At 39.4% G+C, this 10696-nt stretch overlaps 1 protein-coding gene across 1 annotated transcript; it reads left to right on the forward strand.

The window, feature by feature from the left end:
- The first annotated feature begins 267 nt into the window (after nt 1-267).
- On the forward strand, nt 268-7990 carry LOC126399916 (nucleoside diphosphate kinase B-like). The gene is made up of 5 exons (XM_050060249.1): nt 268-385; nt 3047-3179; nt 6938-7039; nt 7269-7381; nt 7549-7990. Exons 1-5 carry the CDS (start codon nt 306-308, stop codon nt 7661-7663), a joined length of 543 nt encoding a protein of 180 aa, XP_049916206.1. The 5' UTR covers nt 268-305; the 3' UTR covers nt 7664-7990.
- Nucleotides 7991-10696: the final 2706 nt, after the last annotated feature.

The raw sequence follows: 10696 nt of genomic DNA on the forward strand, positions 1-10696 counted from the left end.
GATCCCTTATTAAAAAAAAAAATCAGTGTTATTGTGTCTCCACATCATATTTCAGATGTCTGTTCAAGCAAGAGACATTTCCTCTCTAAACTTGGTTTCATTTAAATACGTAACTGTTTGAGACTCATCCATAGAGGTGAAAGAAAGAAAGAAAGAAAGAAAGAAAGAAATAGTGAGGAAAACTGTTTCTGTAGCAGTACAGATAGTCTCGCGATACCAGACTGACTACTATGCAAACTGCTTTTCATTTTTGGCTCCTGTGACTTGCCGTCGCGCCAGTCTCCGCCTTCAGGGATAAAAAGCGGATGCGCGCCCCTCGCCGGTCTTCTCCCACGTCAACCGGAGCTGCTTGTTCCTTCCACCCAACCGGAGCTTCATTGTCAAGGTAATGTGAGCATGTTATTCATCTTTTACTTGTACAAGCTGCGTCCTTATTAGTATAAATAGTCATATTTTGTTAACACGCCAGAATTTGAATGTAATGTTCAGTAGTTTTTTTAAGAAGTCTGTTTTGTAGCAGGCGTGGTCTATGGGTAACGTGCTTTTAGCACATTTAAACTTCACTGTACGCTACAGTGATTCCAGGAGTCTCTTAATAATCGAAGCTGTGACAGAGATAATGGTATTTCGTCATGGAGCCGTCCTGACGCAGTGAGGCCGCGAGCCGCTGCAGCGCGAACAAAAGACCATGTGGCAGTGTGTGAAGGCCCGTGGGCCTGACGACTCCCCACAGAAGTGCATGTTCACGCGCTCTGTTATCAAATTAATTAGCTGTTTGGGCATGTAGACAGTTTACAGGAATGATGCGATTGCTCAGGAGGATGAAGCTCGCTTCTCTGGCTAGAGTTGATGGTGACGGGGATTAAGACTGGACACCGGCTGTCTAGTGCAGCCGGCGGACCAAACGTCACTGACACTAGTGAGCTGATTGTGCTAAAGTACATTTGCTGTTCTTGTGCGTTGCGCGCGTGCAGTCAAACGCTTATTAGAAAGCCAGTGAAGCTGCTTTGTATTTGCTTATCATTTTGCGCACACCTGAACAGAACATTATGATCTTGCAGCCTATCAGGGGCGTTTCTAGAATTTGAGATACTTCTGTAGGGGGGGGGTGGGGGGGTGGATCCTACCCCTGAATTGTGTGTATGAATTGTGTTGTCAAAAATATTAGTAGAAACAGAACACTTTGTTTGCAGCTGAGCTGCTATTACTAAAATTTTGGGGTACTTGAATATTTCCATTTTATGCAACTTTATACGCCACTACATCTCAAAAGGGGAAATATTTGTACTTTTTACTCCATGACGTGATTTAGTTACTTTGAAGACTCAGATTATTAATCCAACACATAATCAACTCATAAATGATTATGTATTATAGATTAAACTACCCAGCTCACCCTAGCAGTCCAAGTTATAAGTAACTATAGGTTACTCTTAACACATTCTCATTCAGTCATTCACAAGTTAAGTTAATGCTAGTGATGCATGTTGTTTTATTAAGTTTGCAGTTTTTTTTTTCCTGTAAAGGAAAAACGGGAACAAGGGAGGAAAAGAACCACAGGCGTAGTGAGTGGTTAAAGGGAAGTTGAGTTGGATAACGGCAGTAAGTGAAGAGGAGGCAGGAACAGGCAGTCATTTTTAATTTATGTAAATATGGTTCTGCAAATATGTCATTATTATATGATGTGTGTTTGAATAAATCTGTTTCCCTTTATTTTATGGAAGGTAGTACGTATCAGCCTTCAAAAAATATGGGACAGGTCTGACATTGCAAATTCATAAAAGTCAGTGTATTAGTGTTTTGTAGGGTGTGGTTTTGCACATCCGCATGCTTCAGTTCTGAATGCAGTTTGGAACCCAAGTCTGTCTGCAATAGCTTGGGAGAAACAGGAAGTGATGATTTTATCTGATATGGAAAGCCAGATTTATAAGAAACCCTAATTATTGTCTATCCAATCTGTCTGGTTTGTCATATTCAGGGATGATGGTACCCCCTTCAGTAGATTTCATTCTTCAAGGGCTGTTTCCATGTTAATTATTTTTTTTACCCCCTACGTTAGCTAATGCTGCTGACATGGTGAGCTTGCCTTGGGAAGTCAGCTATTGTGTAATTGAGCTCCTAGCTGCACAGAAACATGACAGGCTCCAACTTGTTTTTTCCATTAATTAATTTGGGGCTGCAGCTTACATTGTCATGACCAACCGTTTTTTTTTAACTGGCTGTAAATTCTAAGTATTTTCTACCAATTTCCTGGAAGAACTATAGAATGTGGTTGTCATTATAGCAAAACAAGCAACAACTATTCTGGAAACCAGATTCTTAAATTGCTTGCATGCTTGCTGGTAGACCGGTTTTCATGCTTTTGCAAGCTCAGTTTACAGCGATATTGATAAATGACATCATTGATTAATCTACGAGTTATGTTGTTAAATTGACTTGACTTGTTAAATGACTTGAAATTGCACGTTTGGTTTGACCAGTAGTCAAAAATAAATTAAGATTTTGTTAAGCATTGTATGACAAGGAATCTGAAATCCTCACATTTGTGCAGCTGGAACCAGCTGTTTTGACTTTTGTCCCTCTTATAGTGATATGATCATTAAAATACCTTGTTAAGTTTCTGTCAACAAACTAACAGAACAAATAACCAACAACTGATTGGAAAAAATTGTAAGTGTACAATTTTACAAAAAGTGAATCGTAGTTGTCACAGATAACAAATTCTTGGTGTGAGTAGTGAAACTATGACAGTTTATTCCCTGTTTAGTGTGCTGCAGAAGCCGTGTGAGGATAAAGGTCTTTACTCTGTGGGCGTGGCTTAAAGTCAAAGTCACATTAGTTCAGTATAGGTGATCACACTGTCAGAGCCATACCAACCTGAGTCGTGTGTCGTCCTATGTGTTCGCTGTGCAATGGGGTCGTGCCCCTCCGGCCCCACCGCTGACAGTGCCAAATGCAACAAAGTGGCGTGAGTGACTTTCCAGAACTTGTTTCTCCTGCAGATTGCTCTTTATTTTCTCATCCCTCTTTTTCTGCTTTGTTTCAGAATCATGGCCGAGCTGAAGGAGCGCACCTTCATTGCCATCAAGCCCGATGGTGTGCAGAGGGGCATCATTGGAGAGGTCATCAAGAGGTTCGAGATGAAAGGCTTCAAACTCGTGGGCATGAAGATGCTCCATGTAAGTAAATGTTGTTTTAATCTATGAGACCTGGGCTCATATGTACCTTCGAGTGTGAAATTAGCTGCTTTCATAAGTCAGTGGTATTATTTTTAACCATCTCCAGTGTATGCACATGATCTTTGGAGTGTGCAAAGTGACAGTTAAGACCTCCGGTGAGCTGGATTAGTCTGCTTTGCTATTCCTGACTGTAGCATAGATTAGCACTGAGAGTCGAGGTCTCTGATCCTCTAACATATCATCTGTGACAGAGTGGGATGCTGCTTCACTTTTCCATGAAGTGTGGTGTATTTATAAACCTGCATTATGCAAGAATGAATGTAAACTAACACAAGCAATAAAATTCACATTGAGGTGAAGTAGATTAACCCTAATTGCTCCATTAAATCCTGGTGTCAGTGGGGTTAGTATTGCAGTCGGAAGCCAACTTAAAATGGAGCAAAGTACAGTCTGATAGAGGAGCACACAAGGTCCTGTCCAGAATTGGTAACACTTTATAATAACCATCATTAATGAATGGTAAATTGAAATTAGTTATTTTTTACTATTAACAAACAATGAAATAATTGATGATTGTGATTATAAGTAATGCTGTAATTGTAACAGTTGCAAACATAACTTTTTATATATCCTATTAAGTTTGCCACTGGTTAATAATTGGTTTGTAAATGGTCTGAACATTATTTGGGTGGCCAGTTGCAAATTTTGTATGTGCACTACACGGTATCTATCAGCCATTTAACACAGTATTATCATTAGCTGCAAAATGATTATAGCCATCCAATGTTTATAGTATATAAAGTTGTGTTTGCAACAAACTGTTCAAATACCATACATTTCAGCATTACTAATAATTAGTAAACATTATTTAATTGTGTCTTCATGGTAGCAAACCTAATTAAATACTTTAAGTTTAATTAACTATCAATTTACCATTCATCAATGATGATTATTATAAAGTGTCACAGACTGGGATACGGAACGCTAGTTGCAAGTCATTTTTAATCTGGATTGTTGCTCAAATGTTGAAGGCAAATGTCAGTCTTTAGTTACCAGAGCCCAAAATGTCTTCTCACTTATTGCCTTACATCAGAACAGAAAGAATTTTACCAAATGACCTTGCTCACTGAATTGGTCAGGTTTTTTATTTCCTTTACTAGTGTTGCAGATATTTCTGCAGTAGTTGGGTTTTTGCAGATATGCCCGCGGTAGTTGGGTGTTGGTCCTTTTTTGTTCTGCAGTGTCAGACTGGCTGATATCTGCTTACAGGATTTCTGGTTATTCAACTTGTGTGACCAGAGCCTTATTATTAAAGTGGGATGTACCGACCATGTGACTGCAGTTGTCATGCCAGCTGTAAAGAAACACAATGTGGTTCTTTGATCTGCTTCAGAGGCTTTTTGTTCAGTGTGTCACACTGCAAGGTTACTGAGCACTTCATAATGGGGACATCACTGTAGTCGGTAAAGGCCTCAAAGCTATCCTGACTCTATCTAGGGCATGGCTGTGGGTTTAACTGTGCTGGGAGCACTCGACTCTAATGATAGATACGAGGATGAACCCATTAACCTGTCACATGGTACATTTCGTTTTTATCAAATTTCATAGTGATGATGAAGTGTTTTGCTGATGCGAACTTTAAGAAGAGGCCAAGCAAAATGTGAAGCACATTGTTTTGATATATTGAACATCTCATAACCACAGCCTCAGCATGTTGGTGCAGTGTACAAGTCTAGGGCTTATATTGTGTAATGTAAGAATACACGTCTGTAGTGCGTTTGTGTGTCAAACTCCAACAATGACGCCAAAAACACGATAGACTCTGTTTTTTATTACACGACTATTTTGGTATTAACATTGACCTGCCAGTGTGGTGGATAGCCCTCCAAGATTAACTCGCCAAATGGAAAAATCTACCAGCGTTTTGCGCTAGGCAGGTGTTTCCTTTAGATTTTGGCTGAGATTGTCACTACAATGAGAATAGCTGGTCCACCTTAACAGTCCACCTTTACTGAGGATGGTCAGGTTCCAATGGGGAAGCTCACTTTGCTCGCTAACTTCGGGGCTAACCCCCGTCACTGTCAGGTGCCTGGAAAATGAAGTCAAGTTCCAAAAACTGCAGTTCTGCTAATGGCCACTTGAGGCTGGCTCCAAGAATGAGTCAATATCTATAGACCCCCATGTTAAAATGCCCAACTTTGCAGCAGAAATTAACAGGTTTACAGCCTGGGTGAAATTTTTTTTTTTTTCTATACTTCACACGTTTTATGTTTTAAGGCTTAATGTTATGCAAAATTAAGTGCAGGCCTTTTTGAGTGACAGGCTCAGTGTCACTGCAGTCTGAGTCAGACCCACACCAGATCCTCAGACTCCACCCTCTCATCCAAATACGGTCACTTTTGGCTTCAACAGTCTAAGATGGTGCTGGCCGATAATGCGTAAAGTGGCATTCAAAGCGGCTTCAAACCACTGCAGCCTCACTGTCACACATTAGTCTCAGACGCACACACTTTCTCTTTCACTTTCCCTCCATCTCTAGCTCGCTCTCTCAACTGCACTCAGTCTGGCACCAAAATGAGGCACTGAAATCTGCATTGGGATGAGGTTGGTAGCTACCATTTGTACAGGAACCAGTGCAATATTGGCACCAGGTTTCAGTCCTCAACACGACTTGTCAGAGTAGCTGCCAATGCAGTGTACTTTTGGGATGACAGTGGCCCCCCCAAATTTAATGTGTGTATACCTGACAGTAACATGAAGCCAGGGTTTGCTGTAGGTGGTGTCTCAGACTGTGGACCTTGAGGTTAGTTGTCTGTTCACTCAGCCCGAAGATTTAAAAAACAATTTCCTTCAACCCCATCACAGTCGGAATCAGCGGATTGAGTTCGCTCAGTTGTCATGGAACATAGGATGTTTGAGCAATGTGCCAACGATGTGCTTTTGCCGATCTACAATGTAAAAAAAAAAAAAAAAGTACAAAAAATCTGCTTTATTTCAGTTATTTTTTTAAAGGGAGGCTTTTTACACATGCTTCCTTTTTTTAAGAGGGGGAGGGGGGGGGTTCCCAAGTTTTTAATATTATTAATAATGTTTAAGCATAAATAATCCATCAGTTTTTATTCCTCTAGGTGCCCCCCCTGACTGATGATAATGCTGTACTGTCATGATGCCGTGATATTTTCGCCACTGTTATAGCGCTGTGAAAATCATACTGTTGCAACCCAGCTTCTCGTCTATGTTGTCTTTAAAGTAGGGAAATTGCTAGGGGTGCTGACGCCAAGAAAATATTTCTTTAATACAAACAAAGACCCGCATTGTAACAACTGCATGGAACGTTTCACTGGTTGAACAAATTCATGTGGGCACAACAGATACACAGTGATTTTATCAGCCCTGCTTGTAAGTAATCCACCACAGCTGCTCATTGTATCTTGGTGATGCAGTACACACCCCTTTTTTTTTTTTCTTCTTTTTTTTTTAAAAACTCAATCCTACAGCAAATCCAGGCATGATAAACACTGGATCATCTATTGAGTAAGGAAAACAGTAAATGCCTGAAAAGCATGTTTGATTAAAAATGGTTAGCAGAGTGCTCATCATTTAAACACTTAATCATGCCCTGGCACATATATTTAGAGTACACTGCAGTGACAGGGGAAGAATTAAGCAGTCTGACCTGCTGAAGCAGATGAAATTAAGTTTTGGTCAGTGAATATGTCCAATACCTAACATCTGTCTCTCTTGTCTTCCTTCTGCAGGCCTCTGAGAAGCTCCTGAACGAGCACTATATCGACCTCAAGGACAGGCCATTCTTCCCTACCCTCATGAAGTACATGAGCTCTGGTCCAGTGGTTGCCATGGTAAGAAGAGACAACAGATTGTATAAGACTGTATGGTGTGTGTCTGTTGAACCAGTATGTATTAAACCCAGAGTTATGGAACCAGCTCTACTGCCTGGCTGTTATGGAAAATAATACCCAAAGTCTGTCTGCTGTTAAGAGGAGTGTGTTAATTGGAAGGACTACTCCAGAAGAGCTACGAAGCAGCTGGCTTCATCTCCCATAATCCCTCTGTTGTGATGTATTCCAGGTGTGGGAAGGCAAAGGTGCTGTGAAGACGGGTAGAGTGATGCTGGGTGAGACAAACCCCGCTGATTCAAAGCCCGGAACCATCAGAGGAGACTTCTGCATCGACGTCAGCAAGTGAGTAATTTATTTGACCTCTGAGGAGCCCGAAACTCAACACAGTCTGCCAACAGCAGTCAGTAACCCTGACAGAACTCCTTGCTATATAAAGTTTATTTACACTGACTTGTCTCTGATTCTTTACGTTGCTCTTTTTCTCACTTTTGCTCTTGTCCTTTTCACAGGAACATCATCCATGGCAGTGACTCAGTGGAGAGTGCCAACAAGGAGATTTCCCTGTGGTTTACAGACGACGAGCTGGTCACCTACACCAGCTGTGCCTACGAATGGCTCTACTGAGCACTCTGTCCTGCAGCAGTCCTCACACTGGTGACCCAGTGAAACTTTTGCCTCAGATTTCCTGTTTTTGTCCATCAATAGCCTGAAGAGTAGAAGAACTGATGTGAAGTTCTTCACGTCTTTCAGTCGTCACATTCCCTCTTGACCTCTACCCATCATCATACTGTTCTTGGACCTGGTTTTTGCTGAGGTCTTTGTCTAGTCTGAATCCATTCCTTTAGGAACATTCCATTCATTCCTTGATTGTACAGTTAATGACTTGAAACTGTCTGACTGTCTGTTTTGTTAAAGGTGATCTGCTTTCCAATAAAATTCACACAATACCAATCTGCTCTTCATTCATTGGTCAGATTACACACAGTGCTGATGTACATATGATCCTTTGGTGACCTGCTGAACTCCAAGGGAGGGGGATTAGTTAATGATACACTCATAATGTGGTGGTTCATATCAGCTCCCAGGCAGGATTGAAGGGAGCCTTAATCTGAGATTAGGTGGTTTGCTTTCAGGTCTGCTTTGTGATGTGATGACATCAGCTGGCTGGCAAATGACCATGACTACAGGTTTTATTTTTTAAGCCTGTGCATCAGTGATAGCCATGGCTGGAGCCATTATGTTTTCAAGTTGTCCATGCAGCCATCCATTGTATTCTCATGATCGCAACAGAGTATATCTTCAAATTTCTTCAAACCCACTTTAACTAAGTGATGACCAGATTTGATTTTGATGATCAAAGGTCAAGGTTATTGTGACCCTCATGTCATTCTTGAACACAGTATCTCCAGAATATGTTGAGGTAATATGTTCAAATTTGGCACAAATGTCCACTTTGATTCAAGAATGACCTGAGCACAATTTGGTGATTGAAGGTCAAAGTCACTGTGACCTTCCAAAACATGTTTTTGCCATGTTTTTGTGTGACAAACTGTCACATAAATGTCCAGGATGCAGTGATGACATGATTTTTTTTATATCCAAAGGGTCATAGGTCACCTTCACTGTAACATGTTCTGCATTTAACACTTTTCTGGCCATTACTTAATGTCATAACTCAGGAACAGAAGAGGAGACATTTGGTCAGATACTGAATTGGTGACACTAACTTTGGGTGTCCACCTTAAAGCTGTGCTGACTATAGATCCTATGTGCTGCTGGGGGTGATACATCCATGTTTTTACAGACATGAATGTAAACTAAGTGCATCATGACTGGTGTGTAAAGGTATACAAAGGCGAGGTGGTAATTTTAGTTAAGAGCGTACAATGCTATGATGTTTACTACATTTTAATGATTTTTTATGACATGCCATACTATGACTTTTTATGGCAGACTATGCTAAGACTTCATGACATACTATACTTGTACACATTCTATGACATACTAAACTATTACATTTTTCATGACATATTTTATGCCATACTATGCTAAGATTTTATAACAGTTTTTTAACGGCACACTATGCTTAGACTCGTGATTGATTTATGAAGATTTTTCATGGCATACTATACCATAATAATTTATGATATACTTAACTATTACATTTGTTATGGCATACTATACTTTTTTTAAATGACTTTTTTTATGACACACTTAACTATTACTCCTTTTATGATATGTTTTATGGCATACTATACCATTACATATTTTATGGCATATTCAGTGACATACAATACCAAGACATTTTCTATGGCATTTTTCAGGACTTTCTATACTATGATTTTTTGTATGGCATACTATGCTATGATAATTTTATGGCATTGTATACTATTATATTTTTTATGGCATATGATACTAAGACTTTTTCAGGACATATTTTACCATTGCACTCTTTATGGTATATTTTATGGCATACCATGTTTTTATGACATACTATACGATTACATTTTTTATTACCTTTTTCGGTTGATGTGTTTTATTTTGTTTTTGTTTTGTTTTGTCTTGGGGTTTTTTGTTAACAGCAAACTATGTAAAGACTTTTTTAATTACATACTATATGATATTTTTATGGCATACTATAGTATGATTTTTTAGGACATACTATACTATGACTTTTTTTTTTAAATATCATACAATGCTATGACATTTTTTAGGACATACGATACTATGATAATTTTTTAATGGCACTAAACTATTAATTTTTTTTGTGCTATACTATATTATTTTTATGGCACACTACACTATCCATCTATCCCCTTTCTTTTGTCAGTCAACGTGGGGATTTCTGATATATCGGCTAAAGCCTCACATTGGCCTCATTTGACCTCTCCTGAGGATTTACACAAAATGAGGACGAGAGTTAGTCCCTCAATCTCAGTGTGGTCTTGGAGAGTCCAGTTCTACAGTCCTCACTGTAGTCCAGGAGACTAGAAAAGGATCTTTTCATAGCCAGCATGAAGAATGACGGCAATCAGTAACTTTAGTACATATAGGCAGTGGTGCAAGAGGTACTCAGATCATAAGTAAGTAAAAGTACACCACAGACTAGAAATACTGTTACAAGTAAGTGTCCTGCTGTCAAAAGTATTAAAAGTACCAAAGGTAGTCATGCAAAAATACAAGAAGGTACTAAAAATAGAAAAGAACAATCAGGTCACACATAAAAAAAAAACAGAAAAAGAAAAAACCCCCAAAACGCTTAACCTTTGGGGTTGGGGAAGGTATCAAGTATTTTCAAATTAAAAGGTTGTAGTCCAAGTGAAGTCATGATTCATTGGTGTTAAAGTCCAAGTTAAGTTGCAAGTCTTTTTATTTGGTCAAGTTGAGTCTAAATCATCCAGTGTGTGGCTTGAGCCTGATTTAAGTACATTAAAAACAAAATGCAATGTTGAAAGAGAAGAGCATGTTTACTGTGTTGAAACTTATATGATCTGTTCTTAAGTCTAACTGATCTAACATGAGATCAGAGCAGCTATAACTGACCATGACATCATGATCATGTCATAAAACATAGTCTATAAATGAGAGAGGTTGGTCTGAGAGTGCAGCCAAATCCACTCAGCAGTAATATTGTCAAAGATTTCCAGCAAACCAGTA

Source organism: Epinephelus moara, chromosome 13 (genome assembly GCF_006386435.1).
Source record: "Epinephelus moara isolate mb chromosome 13, YSFRI_EMoa_1.0, whole genome shotgun sequence".
NCBI lineage: Eukaryota > Metazoa > Chordata > Actinopteri > Perciformes > Serranidae > Epinephelus > Epinephelus moara.